The sequence below is a fragment of the Tamandua tetradactyla genome, chromosome 23 (genome assembly GCF_023851605.1).
Source record: "Tamandua tetradactyla isolate mTamTet1 chromosome 23, mTamTet1.pri, whole genome shotgun sequence".
NCBI lineage: Eukaryota > Metazoa > Chordata > Mammalia > Pilosa > Myrmecophagidae > Tamandua > Tamandua tetradactyla.
This window is the reverse complement of record NC_135349.1, coordinates 55,337,466-55,361,568: the sequence shown is the minus strand read 5'-3', so window position 1 is coordinate 55,361,568 and position 24,103 is coordinate 55,337,466. Positions and strand designations below refer to the sequence as shown.

The 24,103-nt window shown below is 65.5% G+C and overlaps 2 protein-coding genes, 1 long non-coding RNA gene and 1 other non-coding gene across 7 annotated transcripts; 2 read left to right on the top strand and 2 right to left on the bottom strand.

Moving 5' to 3' along the window:
• Positions 1-1,441: 1,441 nt before the first annotated feature.
• Positions 1,442-6,341, top strand: RAB26 (RAB26, member RAS oncogene family). Its single transcript, XM_077142203.1, has 9 exons — positions 1,442-1,693; positions 2,700-2,810; positions 4,537-4,578; positions 4,661-4,727; positions 4,846-4,898; positions 5,158-5,223; positions 5,304-5,360; positions 5,469-5,545; positions 5,652-6,341. The coding sequence occupies exons 1-9, from the start codon at positions 1,499-1,501 to the stop codon at positions 5,752-5,754; spliced, it is 771 nt and encodes a 256-aa protein (XP_076998318.1). The 5' UTR covers positions 1,442-1,498; the 3' UTR covers positions 5,755-6,341.
• A 331-nt stretch (positions 6,342-6,672) lies between these two features.
• LOC143667695 (uncharacterized) lies at positions 6,673-7,139 on the bottom strand. Its single transcript, XR_013168141.1, has 2 exons — positions 7,020-7,139; positions 6,673-6,800 (listed from the first exon to the last, which is right to left on the bottom strand). It is a non-coding gene; the product is annotated as an uncharacterized LOC143667695 (long non-coding RNA).
• On the bottom strand, positions 6,897-6,979 carry LOC143667844 (small nucleolar RNA SNORD60). The gene has a single exon (XR_013168154.1). It is a non-coding gene; the product is annotated as a small nucleolar RNA SNORD60 (small nucleolar RNA).
• Positions 7,140-7,554: 415 nt separating the features above from the next.
• TRAF7 (TNF receptor associated factor 7) lies at positions 7,555-23,526 on the top strand. Of its 4 annotated transcripts, none has more exons than XM_077142180.1 (21): positions 7,555-7,635; positions 13,568-13,684; positions 13,882-13,939; positions 16,147-16,238; positions 17,965-18,081; positions 18,391-18,483; positions 18,783-18,816; positions 19,475-19,658; positions 19,763-19,891; positions 20,406-20,623; positions 20,703-20,776; positions 20,892-20,940; positions 21,032-21,159; positions 21,279-21,361; positions 21,921-21,960; positions 22,052-22,168; positions 22,243-22,365; positions 22,499-22,618; positions 22,710-22,841; positions 22,940-23,059; positions 23,193-23,526. In XM_077142180.1, the coding sequence occupies exons 1-21, from the start codon at positions 7,594-7,596 to the stop codon at positions 23,205-23,207; spliced, it is 2,085 nt and encodes a 694-aa protein (XP_076998295.1). In that variant the 5' UTR covers positions 7,555-7,593; the 3' UTR covers positions 23,208-23,526. The 4 variants fall into 4 exon arrangements, with proteins under 4 accessions (XP_076998295.1, XP_076998296.1, XP_076998294.1 ...); XM_077142181.1 differs by having other exon boundaries at positions 19,763-19,897; positions 21,927-21,960; XM_077142179.1 differs by having other exon boundaries at positions 19,763-19,897.
• The last annotated feature ends 577 nt before the right edge of the window (positions 23,527-24,103 follow it).

Here is a 24,103-nt window from a genome sequence, read left to right as displayed (position 1 = left end):
GGACATTTATTTTCTCTGGAGCTAGAGTTTCCACAGGCAAATCCTGGTTTGGCCACTTCCTAGTCTGGCGACCTCAGGCAACTCCCCTCTCCTCTCCAGGTCTCAGTTTCCCCATCTGTACAACAGGGACAATGGTAGGGTAGCTCTGAAGACGACATATGCCTCCATACAGGCCAACAAACAGGGTTTGCCAGATGCTTGGGGCTCAGCTGACAGCTGGTCTGCAACACAGCGGCACAGCCTCCAAATCCACCTGGAAAGGGAAGTTAGCCAGCCCTCTGAGGGTCCCCCACTGCAGGACCTCTGCACTCAGGGACCTTGCATCCCTGTGCTGGGCAGCCAGGCTCTCGAGGGCTCGCTGTCCTCTACCTGTGTCTTCTCAGATCTCTGAGCCCAACTGGAACTGCGCTGCTCGGGCTCCAGGTCCTGCTGGCTGCCATGCCTTGGGGGATGGCCAGGCCCAGCCTACAGCTCACAGGGCCTGACCCCAGGCTGCTGTGCCCCTGTCTGTACCCTGCTGAGAGCACGGGGACCCCTCCACCTCCTGTGTGGGGAGGGGGTGTCAGGCTCCAGAGAGGGCTCTGCTAGGGGCTGCTGTAGGATCTGGAGAATCAGCACTTGGACCCCTTGGGAACAGTCCCTCTCCCAGGAATATATGGCCAGAGCCTGGCCTGAGAAGGCCGAGGGGCCAGCCACAGCCTGGGGTGGGGATGCAAGGTCCCTGAGTGCAGAGGTCCTGCAGTGGGGGACCCTCAGAGGGCTGGCTAACTTCCCTTTCCAGGTGGATTTGGAGGCTGTGCCCAGTAGCTGTGGAGAGAGTGCGCTGTGGGCTCAGCTGTGCCCACCTGGGCTGTGTTGCAGACCAGCTGTCAGCTGAGCCCCAAGCATCTGGCAAACCCTGTTTGTTGGCCAAGCCTGCTGAGTTGGGGTGCTTCTGGATCCGCCTGCCCCAAGGGAGTCCACGTGGCTCCTCCCACTGGACAAGGAACAGAGTCCCAGGGTGCCACCCCACCCAGGCGCGGTCCAGCGCAGTTCACAGCGCTGGGGACAGCCCCCACAGAGTGGCCCCCTGGGCTAAGGGAGCAGGATCCAGGGGTGGCCCCTCCCTCGGGCACAGCCCCAGCACCTGTCCCAGGCCCGGGGGCGGCCAACAAGGGCGTATAGCCGAGTCTGGACCTGAGTCCGGGCAGTAGTTGTCCCCACGCCGCAGGGGCTTGTGGGCAGCGCCGGCGGGGTCGGGGTGCGGCCTCCTGACCCCACCCCGGAGCGGCAGATTCATTTGCATGGCCCCGCCCCCACGTGCGCCCATTGGCGGCCGCGGCGGCGGGGGGCGGGCCCGAGTGGCTGCGGGGCCTGCTGGGCGGCGGGAGCCGGGCCGGGCTGCGGCCGTGGCGGGCGCGGGACCGGGACGGGTCCGGCTCGGGCTCGGCGGGCGCGGGCAGCGGGACGGCGCGGGGCGCGGCGGCCGCAGCGGGAGCGCTCTGAGCGCCCACCCGCCATGTCCAGGAAGAAGACCCCCAAGAACAAGGGGGCGAGCGCGCCCGCCGCCTCCGCGCTGCCCGCCGCCAATGGGCCCCGGCCGCCGCGCCCCGGGACTGTGCGCCCCGGTCCCGAGGCACCGCCCCGCGGGCCCCCGCAGCCCGGCCGGCCCTCGCTTGGCGGCGGCGGCGACTTCTACGACGTCGCCTTCAAGGTGAGCCAGGCACCCCCCACCGCCACCCCCACCTCGCAGCCAGCGCAGCAGGTGGCGCCCGGCCCGAGCCCAGGGAGGAGGGAGACCTGGGAGGGTGCGGGGGCCCCGCAGACCCCAGGCGCCGAGCGGGCTCCACAGCACCCCGCAGCTGGCGCTGCGCATCGCACACGCACAGAGCTGTCAGGCCCGGGCTCCGGATACCAGCAGTTGGCCAGAGCCTTCCTCCTAACCCCCCACCAGCTGGTAGAGCCAGATCTGGGGTCCCACGGACTGCAGAGCCTGGCAGGGCCCCTCTCTGCCCCCCAGTGCATCCCCCTCACCTGTGCCTATATGCTGTCTTCATCATTTCCCATATGCTGTCTTCCCTCACCCTGCAGGGTCTGTGGGGCTCCTTTTCTCAGCGTGTGGGGTGGGCAGTGGGGAGGAGGTGGCGAGAGACTTGTGAGCAGGGTGAGGGCACTGGGGCCTCCTTCCCAGAGCCAAGGACAGAGCTGTGGTGGAGGGGGTGTCTGCCTGCCCCTCCCTAGTCTGCGCTTTGGGAGACTGAGCTTCCTTGCCCATGAACCTCGTCAGGCTCCTCCTGCGACGAAGACCTGACCCCATTTGGCAAACTGCTCGTGAGCCTTGTGGGATTTGTGTCCCTCCTGGGATGTGAAGAGCCCCTGGTGTAGACAGTTCCCCATGCTACCCCCAGGCTCCTGCACTGTCCGGCCCCCACTCCCCCAGACTAACTATGGGGTTCAGGGCCTGGGTGGTAGGCAGGGAGGGCCCTGGATGGTGGCGGCTGTCCCCAGGCCCCACGATGGAGATGGGCGACTGCTGGGAAGGCGAGGGCATGGGAGCCCTCCAGAGGTGGAGCGGAGCTGGTGGGGGCCCTAAGCTCCCAGGCCAGGGTCCAGGCTCCTCCCACCAACCCCCACAGCTGTTCTCTAACCAAGTCAGCTTGGAGCACACCCCACTCCCCTGCCCCTGAGCCCGGCGCCCTCTGACCCTCCCGCCACCCCAGGTGATGCTGGTGGGCGACTCTGGCGTGGGGAAGACCTGTCTCCTGGTGCGCTTCAAGGATGGGGCTTTCCTGGCAGGTGCCTTCATCTCCACTGTGGGCATCGACTTCCGGGTGAGCCTGCCACAGGAGTGTCCCCGCAGCGCCCTGCTGCCCTGGGCTGGCTGGGTCAGGGTGACAGATGGGGGCTGGGGCTGCCTTGGCCATTGCCGTGACACCCTGAATGCTCTGGAGACGGTACCTTATGAAGCAGGGCTGGCAGTGCCCTAAGGCTGGTCCTGTGCCTTGGAGTGGGGGGAGGGGGGTGTTAGTAGGAGCTGGGGCCCCAGGGCTGGGCCCGACCATAGGAACCCAAGGCCAGGGCCTTGGGGAGGCCTCTCTGCCCCGCTCCCTACGAGGCTGCCGGTCCAGGGCCTGCAAGACTGGTGGCCGCAGTGCTGGCTCACACCGCACCCCCCGAGCTGGAGGGGCTGCTACCCAGAAATCTGGGGGGTGGGGCTGGGCCCCGGGGCTTGCTGGGGGCAAGATCCCTATCCTGGGCTGAGGAGGATCTCAGGAAGTTTCAGACCCGCTGCTGTCCCTGGCCAGAGCTCCTCACCCTCTCCAGCCTGTGGGATGTCAGGGAATATTGGGGCCATAGCCTTGGGCCTACAGAGCCCCACTTCTGCCCACCAGCCTGAATCCCGCGTGCTGAGGCGCTGGTGTGTTCTTGGCAGATCCCGGATTTGCATTTTTCTCACCCTTTAATTAGACCCAGTTAGCGGGAGGGGAGCAGAGGCCCATTCCAGGACAGCGCTCCTCCTCTGGAGAGCTGTTCTCTGCCCTGCTTGGGGAATCCAGGATCCCTCAAGTCTTCTAGGATGAAGGGTTATGGGTGCTGTCCCCCCCACCTCGTGATGCTGGGTCAGGTGGGGCGGGGGAAGGCCCCTGCATGGGCGCCGGGGAAGGGAGCACGTCCTCGCCAGCACCCCCCACCCCCAGCAGATGGCCATGGCCCATTCCCAGGAGATCCAGAAGTGCCCTGGCGGCGGGTGGGGGAGAGGCGGGCCCTCCAGCTGTGCGCCTGAGCTGGGGTTAGAGCCCCACCTCACCCCCACCTCACGCAGGTGGGAAGTGGCTGGACTAACCTGTGCCCAGTCCATAACCCTGACCTGGGGGAACCAGGGATGAGGGGAGGCAGTGTGAGGGTCACCTCAGCCCACAAACATGTAATGAGTACCAATTGTGTACCAGGCATAGCCTGGGCTCCAGGTGGCTGCAGCAGGAAGACAGACAAGGCGCCGCCTGTGCCGTTGCTGAGCCAGTGGGGAGAGGGATTCTCAGAGGGACCTACAGGGGCCCTTCACAGCATCCAGGGAGCCGAGGGTGGCGGCTTGGAGCACACGGCTTGGGCCGACTGGGGGTGGCTGCGAGGCTTGAGGTGCAGGGAGCTGGGGGAAGAGGATGATAGCGGGGGAAGCTGGGGTGAAGGGGCGGGCCTGAGGTGCCAGTGGATGGGGGCAGGGAAGAGGCAGAAAGCCCGGGCCAGAACCGGACACTGCAGGCCCAACATGCGCCCTCCATGAGGGGCACTCTGGCCTAAGGAGACATGGGTAAAGGGGAAGCCAGAGTGGAGTGAGGCGGGAGGTGTCAGGGCAGGACCGCAGTGACCTTCGCGAAGCCCGCAGTGCCTGCTCTGGGTCCTTGCCATGGCCCTGGGGGGTGGGGCCACCCATTCTAACCCCTCTGGGCTGTGTGGGGTTGGGGGGGGGCGGAGACTCCATCCTGGCCCAGCACTACCCCTCCCCTGCCCGGGACGCGGCTGAGCTGGGCCCTTGCTGGAGCTGGCTGCTTGTTTCAGAACAAAGTTCTGGATGTGGACGGCATGAAGGTGAAGCTGCAGGTGAGGGGTGAGTGGGGGGCAGAGGCTGGGGCCCTGGAGGGGCTGGGCAGGCGTGACGTCAGGACTGCACCTGTCCCTGCAGATCTGGGACACTGCTGGGCAGGAGCGGTTCCGCAGTGTCACCCACGCCTACTACCGCGACGCCCACGGTGAGGGCAGGGGTGCAGGGCCCAACCCGGGGAGTAGGGTGGTTCCAGGGCATCAGGAGGGTGGGGTGGGGTGCAGGGCCAGGGCCCCAGGTGTCCTCACTGCCCCTCTGCCCCCCAGCCCTGCTGCTGCTCTACGATGTCACCAACAAGGCTTCCTTTGACAACACACAGGTCAGCAGGGCGCACCCAGGACCGGGAACAGCCCCCACCCACCTCAGGCCCACCCGGCAGCCATGGCATGATTGGCGCCAGGGGCTCTGAGGATGTGGGGAAGGGGGTGGCAGGCCCTCCTGGGGGATCAGGTTGAAGATGAAAAGGAGGGGTTGGGTGCAGCAGCAGTCCCATGGGCCCTCCTGCTGGCAAGAGCCCACCCCACGCCACGCTGGAAGGAGCTAGGCAGAGCCACCGAGGTCTCGGCCCCCTCCCGCAGGCCTGGCTGGCAGAGATCCAGGAGTATGCCCAGCGCGACGCGGTGCTCATGCTGCTGGGGAACAAGGTGGGGGCCCTATGGGGTGGGAGGGGATGGTGGGTGTACCCTTTGGGCCGGCTGACACCAAGACCCCTGGGCCTGCACAGGTGGACTCTGCCCAGGAACGCGCGGTCAAGAGGGAGGATGGGGAGAAGCTGGCCAAGGTGAGTGGGGCTGGATGGGCGGGCGGGAGGGCAGCGAGGGCTGTTCCGTGCCGCCGGGTCTGGGTGTCCCCGCCAGGCCACCGCCCAGCTGGCAGCAGCTGTTTGCAGGAGTACGGGCTGCCTTTCATGGAGACCAGCGCTAAGACGGGGCTTAACGTGGATTTAGCCTTCACGGCCATAGCCAAGTGAGTGCAGGTGGTCAGCATTAAAGACCCACCCCCCAGGTGCAGGGTAAGCCCCCATCACCTCCGCTGGGGGCGGCCACCCGCTCTCCTTGTCGCCCGCCTGCAGGGAGCTGAAGCAGCGCTCCATGACCAACCCCAGCGAGCCCCACTTCCGGCTGCACGACTATGTCAAGAGGGAGGGCCGCGGGGCCTCCTGCTGCCGACCCTGACTGGGGCGGAGGGTCCACAGGACCAGTGGTCACCCCTAGGGTGTCCGGGTCACTCAGGCTGGGCCTTGACCTATGCTTGCCCCAGCGGATGTCCTAACAGGCTCAAGGAACCGATTGGCACCCACTCCCTCCTGTGCAGCCTGGATACTGGCTGCCCCTCTCAGCTGCTGCTGGCCCAAGGCCTTGGCCCCAGCCATCGCTTGAGGGGCCGCCAAGCAGCACGGGGACAGTGCCTACCCTTAGAAAAGCCATGTCCGGCTCGCACGGCCTGGCCCGGGACAGGGGATCACTGCTGACCCTTGCCGTGCACGTGCACCCCGGGGGCCCAGGGCCACTTCGGTCCTTTCAGGAGCTTGCTTGTGTGTCAGCCTGAAGGCCCAAGGCTGTCACTTTGTAGTAAAGCAAACGGTGTGGGAGTTATAGGTGCGTCAGGGCAACTGGGACTGGGCGCCCCCTGAGCTGCCCGGCCAGTAGGCCGAGGTTGGTGTCCGTGAGGCCTGGGGTGGGAGGCCAGAAAGTGTGCTCTAGCTTGCCCTCTCGATTGCAAACTCGTTTTCGATCCTAGTGAATAAAGTTGTGTTTCTGTTGTCTGTTGAAAGAACTCGATTTCTACGCCTCTAGGCGCCATCGTGTAGGGCCAACTTCCACACAAGGTTACTATTTGGGGGCCACATTCGAGAATGCATGGCTAGGCCGTCAAGATAACCCCATTATTCCTGCCAAACCTCAGCTTGCTGGGGAACAGATACGAATCTACAGCAGTGTGGCCTTTTCGGGCCACCACCATCTGCTCCCTCCCAGAGGATCTGTCCCTCGGGCAGAAGAAGCTCATCACCCACACCCCCGCAGGGCACAGTCCTCCCGTCGGAGACCGGGGGGGTGGGGGTAGTGGGTGGGCAAGTTGCACGGAAGAATGGATCCACCACTTCTGCTTTATTTATTGGTCAGGAACCCGACACAGACGGCCCTCTTACCACCTCCGGCCCGCCAGGCCTCTGGAGCATAAGTACCTTCCGCTCCAGGTCCGCAGCCGGCCCCCGACGGTCCTGAAAGTCAGACAGCGCGAGATGCGGACGGCATTCTCCTTTCAGGAGAAGCCCCTGTTCACCCTCAGCCCCTCCCCGCCCAAGGGACGCACCCTGAAGCCTCAGCCTTGCGAAATAATCAGACTGCACGTGCAGTTCTCATACGAGGTGTCAGAAATCAAAGCGATTCATCACGGGCTCAGGACCGCGCGGAGTAAACCCTGCCGCGCCCCGCCTCACCTGTGGGGTCTTGGAGGTCTGGGGACCCGCGGCCCCCGTCGGAAGGGAAGAACAGGGAGGGGGTCGTGCCGTCTGCAGGGGTCAGCGGCCCCGTCAGCCTAATACCACATGCACAACTTCCAGAGGAACAGAAAAGAACGCGCCCGCGCGAGGCTCAGCCTTTTATAGAAACCGCTCGACCTCTGCGATTGGGCAATCTCCGTGGAAATACCCGCCCACCCTCGCCGCTGATACGTTCCGCTCTCTACCCTCGTTGTTTTCACCAATCACGCCACGGCTTTTTTTCTAGGGCTGTTTTCCTTCCCTTGGCAGAGGCCATTGAATCTAACTGTGAGCGACGGATAAGAGTGGCCAATCAGACTCCGGCTTGCAACGTAGAGTGATTCTGAGGCGGCCAATCCCGCCCCACGGGGTCCCGGCTGCCAAAAAAGTCGTGTTTCCGAAGCGCCGCGCGGGAGGCGGCCGCCGGGGGCCTGGGAGCCACGGAACTACGAGTCCCAGCAGGCGCCGCGCCCAGCGCTTCCGGCTCGTGCATCTAGTCCCTTGCCCCGCCGCGGGCCGAGGGCCACGATGAATGGGGAGCGCGGCGCTGCCGCTCCGGGGCGGCCGCGGGCGGGTGAGTGTCCGCCGGGCGCGCGGATCCGGGACTCGCGCCTTGGGGCCGCGCGGAGGGGGCGGCGGGGTCGGGGCGTGGGGTCCGGCCTGGGGGCGGGGCTCGGGCGGGCCGGGGTCTCAGCCTGTCAGTGTGTCCGTGGGTCGCTCGATCGCTTCTTTCCCGTTCTTTCTTCTTCCTGCCTTTATGGAGCGCCGCGTCGGTGCCAGGCACTCGTCTCGGGAGGCTTCCGGGAAGGCGATCCCGGTACTCGGAAACGCGTCTGCCGGCGCGGGCCTCCCCGCCCTGGACACTGAGACCCCTCGGCCGAACGAGGCTTTTTTGCGGGGGGTTGGCCCGTGCGTTGTAGGGCGTTGGGCAGCACCTCTGGCCTCTGCCCACTGGATGCCTGTAGCACCCCCTCTCTCCTCCCCTCCCCCCAGTTGTGACAACCAAAAGTGTCTCCAGACATTGCCAGATGTCCCCCGGAGGGCCAAGTCGCCCTGCCTCCGAGAACCACTCTTGTGGGGGTGCAGGGACTGACAAAAAGCCGTCAAAATAATGAGGAATTCTGTAGATACTGTGAAAGAATCAGAGTGTTGAGAAAGCCAGTGATGGGGTTCTTGGTAGGCCTTTCCAGGAGGCGACAGTTGGCCAGAGACCTGAGGGAGGAGAAGGAGCGGGTCCTGGGAAGTTGTGGGAAGGACATTCAAGGCAGAGAGCAGGGCGTGCAAAGGCCCTGAGTGAGCAGGGCTTGGCCTAGACTGGCGAGTCCTGGCGGAGTCCGTGGGGCCGGCCCGCTCCACACAGGGTGCTGGTTGCGGATTTGATTACGTTTGCAAAGGAACTGTTGGGGTGATGGGGTCGAGGTCTGCGTGGTAAAGAGTCTCTGGTAGGAGGAGGGAGTCCAGATCCTTGGGGAAGTAGGAGAGTCCTGGGGAGGCTGGACGGAGTAGCGGGAGGGGCGGCTGCTTGAGCCAGCCCTGGGGGGTCAGCTGGGACAGGCTGGGGTCCAGCGGTGGGGCAGAGCTGGGCCTCAAGTGTGAGGTCCTGCTGGATCTTTTCTGCTCTCGGTGGGGTTCCACCCTCCTCTATTTCTTCCCCTGCCCAGCACTCCAGACCCCTCCCTCCCTCTCCAGGGGGCTGCCCCTGCCGTTTTCCCAGCGTGTGACCTTCCTCGTTCTCATTCCTCTTCCCCGGCCCTCTTCCTTCCCTGAGGGTTTGCATGGCAGGCATTGATTCTCTGTCAGCAGCCCCCACCTTCCCTGCTCTGGGCACCCGGGTTTCCCTGCAGAACCCCAGTCCCTGGGTCCCAAGGTCCTGCTTCTTTCAGCTGCCCTCTCTCCAGGAAGCCAGAACTTCCCTTTGTGGGGAGCAGGGGTGTGGGCAGCCTGGATGAGGGAGATGGGGCAGGAGGCAGGGGCCTGGAGTAAGTGCCCCCCACCCCAGGCACCCCATGGAGTACGTCCCACTGTGGCTGCATGTCAGGATTGTTCTGGAAATGAATGGAAAAGATCAGGGTCTTGAGTTCTGATGTGGACGGGGCCAGGAACTCACAGAAAAGAACTTTCGACATAGCAAGGAGCTAGGGCTCTCCTACAGCCAGGTCTTGTGTCCCCGCTCCCACCCGGTGGCCGCACGCAGTGGGCATGACCCTTGCATGTTGGTTGGACAAGGGAATGAGCAGCCTCGGGAGAGCTGGCTGCGAGGTGCCAGGCAGTCAGGATGCCCCTGGGCTTGGCTGGCATGGAGCTGGCTCTGGTGCCCAGTGGGGCACCTTGGTTTGCTGGTGGCAACAAAGGAGAAGGAGGAGCAGGGCTGTGTCAGACCTGGGCTCAGCCTGTCACTGCTGTGTGTCCTTGGGTCAGCCTCTCAGTCTCTCTGGCTCTTATCTGTAGCTCACAGAGGGGAGCTGCCTTCAGGGAGCCCCCACTCTTGCTGCACACATTACCTCTTGTGATTCTTCCCAGATGTAGGTACCTGCGTACCCCATTTGAGGGGTGAGCAGTCAGAGCCCCTGGAGGCCAAAGTACTCACCCAAGGTCACTCAGCTGTTGAGGGCAGAGGTGGGATTTGAGTCCAGCTCTGTCTGAGCCCAGCCCCTGTGGCCTTGACCCTGCCATGCCATCCCTATAAAGGACACTGCAGGGAGGGCATGTGTGTAAAGTGCCAGCACATGTCCAGCCCCAAGACATGTTAGCTTCGGGCCCTCTGGCCGCGTAACGCAAGAGGGAGCCCCCAGCTTTGGACAGATGTTCTCCATGTCCCCTCGTGCTGGGGTTGCTGTGCTGCCCCTTGAGGGGTGCACAGTCAGGTGGGGCAGACAAAGGGGCACACTGGACTCCTGTGGAAGCACAGGCTGGCACCAGGAGCCTGAGCAGGGGGATGCCCCAGGCCACAGGATGAGGCCCGGGCTGCCTGGAAGCCTGGGGGTGGGGTGGGGGCAGCCAGGGGAGGGCAGATGGTGCTGCGGCTCAGGGTAGAGGATCGAGGGGCGCGCCTTGCATCTTCAGACCCTGACCCAGTGCGGACACTTCTCGGATGCTGCCTGGCGCCTGTGGGGAAGCAAGAGGGAAGCATGGGGGGTCGGAAGCCACACAGGAAGTGGTGAGGAAAGAGTCCTGGTTGCTTGAAGTGCCCAGTCACTGGGGCCGGGGCACAGCTGGGCACTGCACCCTGGCTCTCTTGGGCAGAGGCCAAGACCCAGTTACCATTACTGGAGATTCGCTTCAATGGCCCGGGACATGCTTCCTGGTTCAGCTCACAGCCGCTGGGGGTCGGGCTGGGCACCAGGTTGAGGGCGGGCAGGGACAGGCCGGACTGCTTGCTGCAGTGGCTTCTGCAGCTGAGCACGAAGGCAAGAAGACAAGTGCCCTGGAATGCTCTTTTCCCCATTCTGGATCTGACCAGCCCCTTCCTCCAGGAAGCCCTCTGGACTTCTCTGGACCAAGACCCCATGACATACGGGGTCCTCAGATCTGGGAAGGAAAGGAGGAGGGAGATGATGCTGACTCTGTACGGGCTGGTGGGGAAGAGAAGAGCCGGGCTGGTCCGGGTGGGGGAAGGGGGTGGGGCGGCTCAGACCCCGGGAGAACGGGCCCAGAAAGCCCGGCAGCTGTTTGGTGTTTCCGGGGGGATGGAAGGGAGCAGAGCCCTGGGGAGGGGAGGTCAGTTAGGAGGCTCAGACTGTGGCCTAGAGGGAAGGACAGACAAGGTTGGGGGCTGAGGCCAGGGCGGGGCAGGCCCCTGACGTCACACTCCCCACCTCTGGGATAGAAAAGACGTGCGAAGAGGACGCCTGGGGAACAGCTGGGCAGAGTGGTGGGGCTTTGCTATGGCAACCAGGCCTGTTTCTATAGGATTTGGCAGCCTGGCCTGGGCGGGCCACTCTCCACCGGGGGCTGCGCCTGGAGCTCTGGCCGTGGCCACCCCGCTCCTGCCTGGGGTGGTCCTGCCAGATGTGCAGCCTGTAGGGCATCCCCCATCCCCTCGCTGCTCAACACGTGCTGCTTGGGGGACCCCCAGCCCTTGCCTGGGGGTGGCAGGCCTGGCTGAGGTGGGGCCTATTTCCCATCTCCCCAGTGGGGGAGGGTCCTGCAGATCCAGTGTCGGGGGTCCCTAGTCGGCTGGACCCGGGGCTCCCCACCGATGGCGCTGGCCTTGCCCCCGACCCCTCATGCTGGCCGTGGGGAGGAAGCTCGCAACCAGGGGCCCCCAGCTGCTCAGAGCAGAAGGGGTGCGGCAGGGTGGGCTCTCCTGAGCAGGTGGGTGGGGTGCTGGGCACCCCATGGGACCCACCACAGACTCGGGTGTGGTGGGGAAGGGGCCATGGGGCAGCCTGTCCCGGGGTGGAGCCGACAGTGTGGGGGAGGCCCCCAGCCCCACGCCCCAAGTGAACACTCAGCACCTTGGGCCACACTCCCCAGCTGACCTCTCCCGAGGTCCCAACCCCGGCTCCTTTGGGGACAGGACCCCCAGTCCCGGGTCCTCCCCGCACTCCCCAGATGGCTGGACCCAGCCACCCTGGGGTGGAGCTGGGGGTGGGGAGTGCCGAGCTGGCCCTGTGGGTTTCCGGGGCTTGACCTGAGGACAGCCTAGGGGAGGCTATTACTGCAGACCCCAGGCTGAGGGGCCGGGCAGGGAGGGGGCTTTGGGCCTCCTGCGCCATCCCGAGTCCTCAGGTGCAGCCGCTGTGCTGGGGCGCGGGAGGGGGTGAGATGTGCAGGGGGCGATGCTGGGCTCCAGCCAGGGGTCCCGCCCAGCCCCGGGTTGGGCTCCCTGCACGAGCGCCTCCCTCCCTGTGGCTCCGCTTGGCCTGCAGGGCCGGCCCTGGCCTGACCGTGTCCCCGTGCGTGGTGCCTGAGCCGCCGCATGCCTTTCTGGTGACCTCACTGCGGGCGAGGAGGCGGGCAGCCGGCCTGCCCTCTGCCCCCTCCGCTCGCTACCCGGGAATCTGGGGGTCCCTGCCCCAGGCTCCGGTGTGTCTGGCGGCAGTGTTCCTTCCCTGGAAGCAGAGGGGCGGATGGTGGTGTGAAGTGCAGGTCAGTGGCCCCTGATGGCCCCTGAGCCCCCCTCTCCCGGCGGGTGCCCCCCAGTGCCCACCTGGGTGTCCTGAGAGAGCCACGCCCTCTGGGCACCACCCAGCTTCATCTGCCCAGGTGTCGGCCCCATGCGGGGCACAAGCTGAGCCCCCGAGACACACAGGCAGGGACAGGCCAGCTGAGAGCACAGCCACAGTGGGGCGTGGCTGCTTCTGTCCGGCCCTGCCCCTCTTCTGGTTGGGGGGGTTGTGGGGGCGGGCAGGAGGTGGGTGGCTGGGGCCTGCGGGCCAGGGGAGGGCCAGTTTGGGACTGGAGCTCGCGGGCCCCGTCCCGTGTAGCTGGGCCCACAGGGCCAAAGAGCCACCGCATCTGGAAGGGATTCCTGGGGACGCTGGGCCTGGCCCCCCAAGGCCGAGCTGGACCCTGGTGGGTGAGTGGCCTGCAGGCGGCATTGAAAAGAGGTGGAAGGCTGGCCAGGCGACAGGCAGCGCGGGCGCTCGGGCATCGGGGGCATGAGTGCCGAGCACAAAGGCTGGGTCGGGGAGGCTGCTGGGGGTCAGCACTGGGGGGGGGGGGGGGCGGTGCAGAGAGAGCTGGTCTCGCTGCCTCCCTGTGCCTGCGGTGGGCGTTACCTCCCAGCCCAGGAGCCAGGCAGGCCCTGCCTCCCCCGAGGAGGTCTGGTGCTCAGGCAATGAGGCCGGGCTGGCAGGGTCTCCCGGGGGACGGCCTTGTCATGGGGGTGCCAGCCTGGGCGGAGGCCTTTCTCCCATGGGGCCTGAGGCGTGGCCAAGTGGCAGTGGTGGGACTGTACCCTGCAGGCTGGGGCGCCGGGGCGCGGGGGGAGCCCCTGCTGGGGGGCCCTGCCCATGGGACCTAATGGGGTTGCGGTTGTAGCATGACCTGCCACCGGGGCTCCTTTTGGCTCTGAGCTCTTCACACTCCCCAGGAGGCTCCTGGGGGCTGGACCCCCCAATCCTGCCCTGGCCCCTCTCTTCTAGGGGAGGGCAGGGTCGTTAGGGGCAAATGTATGGTTCCCACCGTACCTGCTCCCTGCCCCCCCCGCCACTCCTCTTTCTCCTGGACCCCTCCCCAAAGGGGCCAGCGGCCCCTAGGCATCCTGCACCCCAGATGCTTGGGGGTACAGCGGCTCTCAAGGGCATGGTGCTGGCAGCTGGTGCCCTTGCCCTGCCCCCAGCTTGTCCTCACACCGGGGGCCCCCCTGGAGCCCTGCTCTGGGGCCGGGAGTCTTGATCTGTGGGGGGAGCGGCGGGCAGCCTCTAAGGGTGGTGAAGCTGGGCACCCGCCACCCACCCTGGATGCAGCCTCCCTGGGGTGGCCTGTGTACCCTGGGGTGGCCTGGCCACAGCAGAGAACTACGCCACCGCCTCTGAGGCCCCTCGATGTCCCTCCTGCAGAGGACGCGGCCCGTGGACCCTAGATGCCTACAGAGCATGAGCTCGGGCAAGACCACCCGCTACAACCGTTTCTCCGGGGGTCCTGCCACCCTTCCCGACCCAGACGCCACCACCGGGGTAAGGGTACCCCAGAAGGCTCCGCCCCTCTTACCCCTGTTCCCGGGGAGCCCACCCTGAGCTCCAGGGCTATCCCCTGCCCTCCTAGGAGCATCTTCTCCAGTGGGCTCCGCTATGCACACACCTGGGGGCGGGGGTCCATCAGCCCAGACAGTCTCCCTGGGGGACAGGCTGAGCCTCCTCTCTTCCCCACCCAGACCAGAATGGAAACGACCTTCGGACCCGCCTTCTCAACCGTCACCACTGTCACCAAAGGTGAGACAGCCCTGCAGCCCTGCCTGGCGGAATCTGGGCACCGGGTCTCGGCCCCCTCCACACCCCAGCGTCTCCCGAGGGTGTCGGGGTGGTGGTTCGGGGACCTGGAAGTGTGCACTGCAGAAGGGGCAGCTCAGCTCCCCACTTCAGATGCTGCCAGGTCTCCACCCTGGGGCCTCCCCCCGGGCCCTGCCCCCTCCCCAGGTCCTGTCCCCCCCCAGGCCCCACCCCCCCGGCCCTGCCTCACCTCTCCAGGGAGTCTGCCTCCAACTGGTCCCTGTCTCTCCGCGTCACTGTGACCTCTGGGCCAGGCTCCTGGCCACCGTGGTGGGTCACGGAAGGTCCCCCGGCCCCTGCCCAGCGCTGGGCTCAGGAGCAGCTCTGAGAGTGGCCGCCCTGTCCCCTCAGGGCAGGGGTCCGAGGGGGGAGCTTGTTCTGCGTTTGAGGGCACGAACTGCTACCTGGCTTTGAACCGCTTTTCGGGGTCTCCTCCCCCCGGCCCCGGCCTCCCCTGCCAGCCCACCAGGGCCTCACTGCTGAGGGATTTTGCCCACCTCACTGGCCCCTGAAAGTGCCTTTTTTTTTTTATTAATTAAAAAAAGAATTAACAAAACAATTAGAAATCATTCCAATCTACATGTACAATCAGTAATTCTTAATAACATCACATAGTTGCATATTCATCATTTCTTAGTACATTTGCATCAATTTAGAAAAAGAAATAAAAAGACAACAGAATAAGAATTAAAACAATAATAGAAAGAAAAAAAAACAAAAAAACAAAAACAAAAAACCTATACCTCACATGCAGCTTCATTCAGTGTTTTAACATAATTGCATTACAATTGGGTAGTATTGTGCTGTCCATTTCTGAGTTTTTATATCCAGTCCCGTTGTACAGTCTGTATCCCTTCATCTCCAATTATCCCTTCACTTTTTTTTTTTTTTTTTAATTAACGGAAAAAAAGAAATTAACCCAACATTTAGAGATCATACCATTCTACACATGCAATCATTAATTCTTAACATCATCACATAGATGCATGATCATCATTTCTTAGTACATTTGCATTGGTTTAGAAGAACTAGCAACATAACCGAAAAAGATATAGAATGTTAATATAGAGAAAAAAATAAAAGTAATAATAGTAAAATCAAAACAAAACAAAACAAAACAAAACAAAAACCTATATGAAAGTGCCTTTTTAACTTCTGAAATGTTCTTTTCTGAGTGAAAAGAAAAAGAAATCTCCCTCCTGATCCCATACCCGAGTGAACTCCTGAACTCCTCGTCCTGGCCCCTGGGGCCCACGCAGCACCCGTCCTGGCAGCCAGAAGCTCCTGGGAGACGTGCTGCTGCCCTCTGCCCAGCCCAGTGAGCCCCTCACTGGCAGCAGTGGGTCAGGCCTGGGTGATGAGGCCCCTCCCATTAAGGGGGAAAAGGGGAAACTGAGCCCCAGGCGCCTGGATCTTGAACCCAACCCTGGGGGGGGGCAGAGTCCCCATCCCCAAGGCTGCCATCTGGGCCAGCTCAGTTCCCGCGGGGACCTGGGCCAGCTCCCGGGCCCCTTCTCTGGCCAGCCCAGCCCACTGGCCCAGCCCCATGGTGGCCGAGGGTCCCTATGCCTCCCTGTGCCTTGGTTGCCTCCTGTGTAAATTGAGGCCTTTGGACACCCACCTGCCAGGGTCGCTGAGGGTCAGATGAAAGACGTCCCCACCCACTGCTTTCCAGTGACCCCGGGTATCGGCCGGTGCCTCAGCTATGTGCCTAGCGGCCCTGAGCCAGGCTGGGACGAGGGACTCGCACTGCAGAGACTTTGAGAGAGGACCCCCTCCCCACCCTCACCCCAGCCTGCCAGGGTGCCAGGGGCTGCCAGACTCAGTGCTGGCAACGTCCAGGGCCAACCGTCCCCATGTCCTCCCTCCCTCCTTGGCCCTGGGCAGGGCTGAGTGAGGGACCACGAGCCCAGGTCCTTCCTCGGGCCTCTGCACTGCCTAGGCCCCCGGGGTTGGGGTCCCCAGCAGCCCCAGAGTCCAGCCCGGCTGTGTGGCCCCCTCTGCTCCTGAGTGGGGCATGTGTTCTGCCTCCCCGGCCAGGCCCAGCCTCTGCCCCAGCTGGGGGAGCACCCCACCCCCGCCACCGTGTGGGCCAGGCCCCTCTGATCCAGGGCCCCGCTCACCTGGCCCGGCACCCCCTTTCTCGGCAGCCGACGGGACCAGCACATACAAACAGCACCGCAGGACGCCCTCCTCCTCCAGCACCCTCGCCTACTCCTCGCGGGATGAGGAGGACAGCATGGTGCGTCTGTGACCCCTCCCCACCCACCCACAGCCTGCCCTGCCTGCCCCAGGGAGGCCCCCACTGTGAGGGACGGGCCTGGAACCAAGGTCCGCAGTGGGGACGCAGGCTGATTAGCGGGTGGAAGTGCGTCCTGGGCTCAGGGGTCAGCATGTGCCAACACCAAGACTTGCAGGAGCACGGAGAATCCATGGGACGAAAAGGAGGCCCTGGGCTGGATGGCGGGCAGGACAGGTGGCCAGCCTACAGGCCAGCCTGAGGCGTGTCTGCTTCAGGGAGGTGGAATCCACAGAAGGTTCTAACAGGAGGACAACAAGACCAAACGTGCATTTTGTAAAGCTCCCTCTGGGAGTAGCAGGGGCCTGAGGAGGGATCCTCACGATGGCAGGTGGGGCACAGCAGCTGGAGTGAGGCGGACAGACCCATGCGGGGAGGGTAGCACAGGTATCAGGGGCCCCTGTGGCCCAGCTTACTGAGGGTAGTAGTGGGATACAGGGAGTTGGGGAGTAAGCCGGGGCTGCAGGGCGGAGTCGGGCTGGGTGTGGAGGCCCGACCTGGCCTGGCAGCCCTCGCCATCCTTGGGTCCCCACTCGGCTGGGCCTCCTCTGCCGGCAGTGGCGTCTCTGTTGACAGGCTCTGCTGCCTTCCCCGTCTGCCTCCTTGGACGGGGCCGCCTGTTAGTGGGGTGCTGCACCAGCCCTGGGGGTCCCAGTCCTTCACCGTCAGCCTCCCTTCCCGCCTCAGTCCCCTGTGGCTCGGGTGCAGGTTCGTGGAGCTCAGGGCTCCTGTGATAAAGCCTGGGGCCGCCCAGGCCCTGGGGGTGCAGAGAGGCATGGGATGCGCGTCGGGGCGCCCCGTGGGCGGGGTCCCCTCTCTGGCTGCTGGCCCCTGCTGCCTCTGGAGGTGTGGCGGCCCCGTGGGCAGGCTCAGTGACGCGGCCCACCCCTCCGGCTCCCATCACTGACCCCCGCGGGCCGTGACTCACTTCCTATGCTTTCCCTCCTGTTCCTGGCACAGAGGCAGGGCCACCTGGGTGTTGGGGGCCGGGGGCTCAGCCCTGGCGAGCGGATGCGGTGGGGGGGGGACATGCCAGGTCCATGGGGCAGCTGGGGTGTGGCCCCTCACGGCTCAGCCTCCCTCCGGGACCCCGAGCATCCCACCCAGGGTCCGTGGGGAGCCTGTTTGAGGGACCAGGGCCTGGGGCCCAGGAGGAGCAGCCGCCGGGCTGCGGGGGTGCTTTGAGGCTCTGGGGGTGGCTCCCGGCCGCCAGGGCCGGGCAGGGAGAGCTGGGGAGCAGGGGCGCTCCTGCAGGATCCACTCTGGAGGTTTCCAGGCCCAGAGGGAGGGGACACCCCACTGCTCCCCCAAGCTGGTCCCCGGCCGGCGGCCCTGGCCTCCGGCTCTCCAGGAAGCTCAGCTGACCTGTCTCCTGGTGGCTTTCCCGGGGCAGGATTGGCTGGTGGAGGCGCCCCCCGGCCCGTACCCCTCACGGGAAGCAGGAAGCCACCCCAGTGCGTCCTCGCACAATTCAATAGCAGGAAGTCTCTCCATTTACACAAAGAGAGCTGGCAGCCTGTGCGGCCCCCAGCCAGTGCCGCGGGGCCTCGGCCCACACCGGCTCCCAGGCCCGGCTGGCTGGCTGCCCTCTGGCCCGCCCGCCCTGGGCCGTGCCCCGTCAGCCCCTGACGGCAGGCGCCCATCCTCCTGTCCCCCTGTCTGTCCGCAGCCCCCCATCAGCACTCCGCGCCGCTCCGACTCGGCCATCTCGGTGCGCTCCCTGCACTCCGAATCCAGCATGTCCCTGCGCTCCACGTTCTCACTGCCCGAGGAGGAGGAGGAGCCGGTGCGTGGCGCGGGGCTGCGGGCCCTTGTCTGGGGCTCCAGGGGTCTGGCCCGGTACCCCCCCCCAGGGTCCTTTCCATTCTCCAGCCCAGGAGGGCCGGCTGCGGCCTGCCGGCAGCACCCCTGGCCGCCCCCACCCACCCGCGGCAGACCCTCAGCCGCAGGGGTTTCCACCCAGGACCTGCCCCCCAGCTGGGAGGTGACCCCACCCGAGAGCATGGCCCTGGGCTGGGGGGTGCGCTGGGCCCCCCTGGGTCAGCGTCTCAGCCCCACCCTCATGCCTGGCACCCTTTGGCCTACGCGGGTTTAGGAGCCGCTGGTGTTTGCCGAGCAGCCCTCAGTGAAGCTCTGCTGCCAGCTGTGTTGCGGCGTGTTCAGGGACCCGGTGATCACCACTTGTGGGGTGAGGCCGCCCCCAGCCCAGCTCCCTGGCCCTGCTCTCAGCTCACTTCCAACTGCTGGAGACTGTGTGTGTGCGCGTGCGTGCGTGCGTGTGTGTGTGTGTGTGTGTGTGCGCGCGTGCGTGCGTGTGTGTGTGTGTGTGCGCCCATCTGCTGGCCCTTTTCACACCAGGCTCGGCCCCAAGTGGCAGGGCTGGCCTTGCTGCCCATTGGGATGGCCTGTGCCGGGGCCCCAGGCGTCCCTGAGCTCGGGGCGAGGGTGGTACTGCAGGATGTCAGCCCCCCCTTTCTGTCTCTGCAGCACACGTTCTGCAGAAGATGCGCCTTGAAATCAGGTAGGTCCCGCCTGCCGCGGCCCAGGGTTAGCCCCTCAGGCCCGGTTGGGGAGGGAGGACGGGGGTCCCCACACCAAAAGGCCAGCCCTGCCCCCTGCCCTGCCCACAGGCCCCAGCACATCCGGCCCCACTGGGGATCTGGGCAGCACGGCTGTGGGGTGAGCACTCGGGCCAGGCTCAAGGCAGGGCGCCCTGACACCCAGCACTCCTGGGGCCGCTCCAGACTCCACCTTCCTCGCGGTGGGGGTGGGATGGCGCCCTGGGGCCCGGGCTGCGCACGCCCTGGAGGCCATTCTTGCGGAAGGCCAGCAGCCTTCCTCGCCAGTTCCCGCCCCTCCCCATCTCGGGGCCCAGCAGCTTGTCCCACGTGCCAGGCCCAGGGCTGCCTCTCGGGGTGGGGGCTTCCAAGCTCTGTCCCCAGCCCTCCCTGGGGCCAGCTGAGAGGCCTCTGCAGCCTCCTGCTTGTCCAGTGATTCTTGGGGGCTGAGCTCTGTCCCTGCTCCCGGCCGGACACTGGGGACACAGGGCAGCCAGCCTGCGAGGTCTCCCGACTTGAGCGGCGAGCCCGGCTTCCAGTAGACTCACGTCCCCGAGGCATGTTCCGGGCCCCCAGGGGTGCCGGGGCCGTGGGGTCAGCGTGCTCCCTCCGTCCACCCAGAGAAGTGCCCTGTGGACAACGCCAAGCTGACGGTGGTGGTGAGCAACATCGCGGTGGCGGAGCAGGTGGGCGAGCTCTTCATCCACTGCAGGCACGGCTGCCGCGTGGCGGGCGGCGGGAAGCCCTCGGCCTTCGAGGTGGATCCCCGCGGCTGCCCCTTCACCATCAAGCTCAGCGCCCGCAAGTGAGTGCCCCCACTGCGGCCCCCGGGATGCACCAGGAACCCAGGTGCTCTGGGGGCTCCGCGGGTCCTCACGGGGTCCCAGCTCACCCCACCCCCACCCCCAGGGACCACGAGGGCAGCTGTGACTACAGGCCCGTGAGGTGCCCCAACAACCCCAGCTGCCCGCCGCTGCTCAAGATGAACCTGGAGGCCCACCTCAAGGAGTGCGAGCACATCAAGTGTCCCCACTCCAAGTACGGGTGAGTGGGAGGGGCCGCCCGCCTTCCTAGCTGCTCCTCCTGCAAAGCCTGGGGAGCCCCAGCCTGGCAGCCAGACGTGGTGGTAGCCGCCCCACACCCCCAACCTAGGCGCAGCCCGAGCGTGGGTGCTGGAGGGGCAGGCCCAGCCCCTGGTGGCTGGCGGTGGGCAGGGCAGGTGCGCAGGGTGGGAGTCTGGGCAAAGGGTGGGGCCACGGCGCTTTGGCGTCGGCGTAGAACAGGGCAGGGCCCTGCATGGGTGGGCGTAAGGAGGGGCTGGAACAGAGGAGGTGGGGGGCAGGAAGGAGGCCCTGAGGGGTGGGCTTCCCTTCGAGGGTGAGAGGGCCCTGGAGCTTTTCGTGCAGGGAGACTGGATTTCACTTGCAAGATGGTCTGCAGGGTGCTGGGCGGATGGGGGATGGGTGGGCAGGACGGCCGGGTAGGCAGGGTAGCCAGGTGAGCAGGCAGGTGGGGAGGCCGGGTGGGCAGGGCAGCTGTCCCGTCCCGCCAGGTGCACGTTCATCGGGAACCAGGACACATACGAGACGCACCTGGAGGCATGCCACTTTGAGGGTCTGAAGGAGTTCCTGCAGCAGACGGATGACCGCTTCCACGAGATGCACGTGGCGCTGGCCCAGAAGGACCAGGAGATCGCCTTCCTGCGCTCCATGCTGGGCAAGCTCTCCGAGAAGATCGACCAGCTGGAGAAGAGCCTGGAGCTCAAGTTTGGTAAGGGCTCCGCGCCCAGCAGGCAGGAGGGTGGGCCCCTGCCCCCCTGCCCTGGTGACACCCGCCTTCTGCCACCCAGACGTCCTGGACGAGAACCAGAGCAAACTCAGCGAGGACCTGATGGAGTTCCGGCGGGATGCGTCCATGCTGAACGTGAGCCAAGGGCAGAGGCGGGTGGGGGGCCGGGGGTGGGGGTGGGGGGCGGCGGGCCCTGCCCTGCGGGCCCTGGTAGCACCACCCAACCTGCCCGCCCCCCTTGGCCTTGCAGGATGAGCTGTCCCACATCAACGCGCGGCTGAACACCGGCATCCTGGGATGTGAGTGTGGGCCCCGGGCTGGGCCCCCTGTCCTCCACCGTCCCTGAGGCGGCCCCTGGCGCCCTGAGCAGCCCTTCCTATCTCCCTGCAGCCTACGACCCTCAGCAGATCTTCAAGTGCAAAGGGACCTTCGTGGGGCACCAGGGCCCCGTCTGGTGCCTCTGTGTCTACTCCATGGGCGACCTGCTCTTTAGCGGGTCCTCGGACAAGACCATCAAGGTGGGTGGATCCCCTCCCAGGGGTCCTGCACGCCCCCCAACCTGCTCGCCCCTCCTCCGTGCCATGCCATCCCGGCACAGGCCTGACCCTACTGGGCCCCCTGGCCCTGGCCTCTGCAGGTGTGGGACACGTGCACCACCTACAAGTGCCAGAAGACACTGGAGGGCCACGACGGCATCGTGCTGGCACTCTGCATCCAGGGGTGAGCCCAGACGACCCGCTGCCCTGGGGCCGAGATGGGGAGTTGGGGTGCCTGCTGCTCCCGTGGGAGAAGTGCCAGGTCCCTGTGTGACAGCCTGTGGCCCCCGGAGGCTGTACTCCGTGTCCCCAGCTGTGCCCGCACCATGCCCAGCGAGGCCCGAGGGTGGAGGTGGGGCAGTCAGGATATCAGGTGCCTCTCTCCCTAGGCCGTCCCCCATCTTGTGTCACCAGGCTTGGTGTATATGGGTGTGCGTGCTTGTGTGTGTGTGTGTGTGTGCGCGTGTGTGTGAGGAAACAGCTTGCCCACTCCCAGGGTGCAGTAGCTTGACTGTCGGCAGCCCCCTGTGGATTTGTTCAGCGCTAGCAGGCGGGTAATTACCTTGCTGTCAGATGCTTTCCAGGCAGCATCGGGGGCTGGTCCACCGCCCCCAAGGGCCAGGTGCTAGGGGAGCATGGAGGGCCGGGTGCTGGCGGGGGGTGTGTGTGGAGGGCCAGTTGCTGGGGGGGGCATGGAGGGCTGGCGTGGCCCCGCCCTGACACTGTGGGCGCTGCCTCCCCAGGTGCAGGCTGTACAGCGGCTCCGCCGACTGCACCATCATTGTGAGTGGGTCGGGGGTGGGCGGGCAGCCCCCTCTGGGATGCGGGCACTGGGTGGCAGCGGGCGCTGAGGTCCCCCCCACCTTCCCTCCAGGTGTGGGACGTCCAGAACCTGCAGAAGGTGACCACGATCCGGGCCCACGACAACCCGGTGTGCACGCTCGTCTCCTCGCACAACATGCTCTTCAGCGGCTCCCTGAAGGCCATCAAGGTGGTGGGAGGGGCGTGGGTGGGGCCCCCGGGTGCCCCCTGCCCGCCTGCCCACACTCATCGCCATGCCCCCAGGTCTGGGACATTGTGGGTGCCGAGCTCAAGTTGAAGAAGGAGCTGACCGGCCTCAACCACTGGGTGCGGGCCCTGGTGGCCGCCCAGAGTTACCTGTACAGCGGCTCCTACCAGACAATCAAGGTACGACCTCCCCTGCCCCCCCTACTGCACCTCCCCGGGCAGGGTCCCCACGCGGCCTGCGCTCAGCAGGTTCCAGCCATGGGTGCCGGGTGGCCACAGCCCCCGAGGCCCAGCGGCTTGTGCTTGGCCGTAGATCTGGGACATCCGGACACTCGACTGCGTCCACGTCCTGCAGACGTCGGGGGGCAGCGTGTACTCCATCGCCGTGACGAACCACCACATCGTCTGCGGCACCTATGAGAACCTCATTCACGTGAGGCCCAGGGCTTGGCACGGGGGTCAGGGCAGGTCCGGTCGGAGGCCCAGCTCTGGACCACTGACCTGCTCACATGTGGCCTGCCCAGGTATGGGACATCGAGTCCAAGGAGCAGGTGCGGACACTGACGGGCCACGTGGGCACCGTGTACGCCCTGGCGGTCATCTCCACTCCAGACCAGACGAAGGTGTTCAGCGCTTCCTACGACCGGTCACTCAGGGTGCGTGCGGGCGTGCTTGGGGGGCAGGTGCTGGCCCGGGCACTGGCCAGGGGTTGCCGGGGGTCACCTTGCCCGCCGCTCACCCCGCCCGCCCCCAGGTGTGGAGCATGGACAACATGATCTGCACCCAGACCCTGCTGCGCCACCAGGGCAGCGTCACGGCGCTGGCCGTGTCCCGGGGCCGGCTCTTCTCGGGGGCCGTGGACAGCACCGTCAAGGTCAGCGGCGGGGTCGGGCCACCTAGAGGGACTGCGCTGCATGGAGCTTGGGGGTTCAGGGGGTCAATAAGCTCCATTGGGGCAGGATGGCCGGGGGCCAGGGCCTTCCTGGAACTGAGCCCTTTCTCGGCAGGTTTGGACGTGCTGACGGAGGCTCCAGGCCAGGCCGTGTCTTCCTCGGGGTCCGTCCCAGCCCAGCTGGCCACCCGGCTGGTCTGGGGGACAGGCAGGAGAGTTGGGCGGTGCCCTCCCGGGCCCACCCTGAACACACCTCCCCTCTGCTGCCAGGACAAGGGCAGCCCCTCACTCCAGGGGCCAGGTACGACGCCCACATGGCCCCCCACTGGTCCCACTCCAGCTCCCACCCCAGATGGACTACAGGCCTTTTTACCCATATTTTCTACTGTTTTTAGACTGTATATAAATTTGATTATTTCCACATTGAAATAAAAGCTGTGCCGACTGTGGCTGAGTGGGAGCGGGTCCTTGGGGTTAGGCGGCTATGTGTGAGGCCCCTTGGAAAGGAGATGGGGGGACAGTTCTTGTGGTCCCCAGACTGCAGTCCACTCGGTGGCCTTTCTTCTCCAGCCCACTCTCCGCTCCCCCCCCAAAAAAGTGTTCCAGGCAGCTCCATTTTCTGCTGTTTATTGACAGCTCCCTACCCAGACCCCCTCCCCACCTGCTGGAGGCCTGGCCTGGGTGCTGGGCATGGCAGCCGGAAGGGACCCCGCATGCCGGACGCCCCTGCTGCTCACTCTGCCACCCACCCACATCACAAACTCTGGTATTTTGGCTTTTTTTTTTTTTATATAAGAACTGTCAAGGTTGTGCCCAACACATCAGATCAGCAAACACAATAGAGATCAGTCAGTACTTTTTTGAGGAGGGGAGAGAGAAGGGCTGGGGGAGAGAGCACACCACACAGTGGGACCTTGGACCACGAGCAGAAATGTTCCTTGGGACTTGAGTGGGGCTGGGCCAGCAGGGGTCCCTGGGGCACCAGGCACACCTCACACACACCTGCGGTCACTCAGCTCACACACA

Bases quoted from the DNA above. Each gene is read 5' to 3' on its own strand.
- RAB26 (XM_077142203.1), top strand. From the start codon at position 1,499: ATGTCCAGGAAGAAGACCCCCAAGAACAAGGGGGCGAGCGCGCCCGCC. The intron at 1,694-2,699 runs GTGAGCCAGGCA...CCGCCACCCCAG, and splicing joins TCTACGACGTCGCCTTCAAG to GTGATGCTGGTGGGCGACTC. The intron at 5,546-5,651 runs GTGAGTGCAGGT...GCCCGCCTGCAG, and splicing joins GCCTTCACGGCCATAGCCAA to GGAGCTGAAGCAGCGCTCCA.
- TRAF7 (XM_077142179.1), top strand. From the start codon at position 7,594: ATGGGGAGCGCGGCGCTGCCGCTCCGGGGCGGCCGCGGGCGG. The intron at 20,624-20,702 runs GTAAGGGCTCCG...TCTGCCACCCAG, and splicing joins GAGCCTGGAGCTCAAGTTTG to ACGTCCTGGACGAGAACCAG. The intron at 21,160-21,278 runs GTGGGTGGATCC...TGGCCTCTGCAG, and splicing joins CCTCGGACAAGACCATCAAG to GTGTGGGACACGTGCACCAC.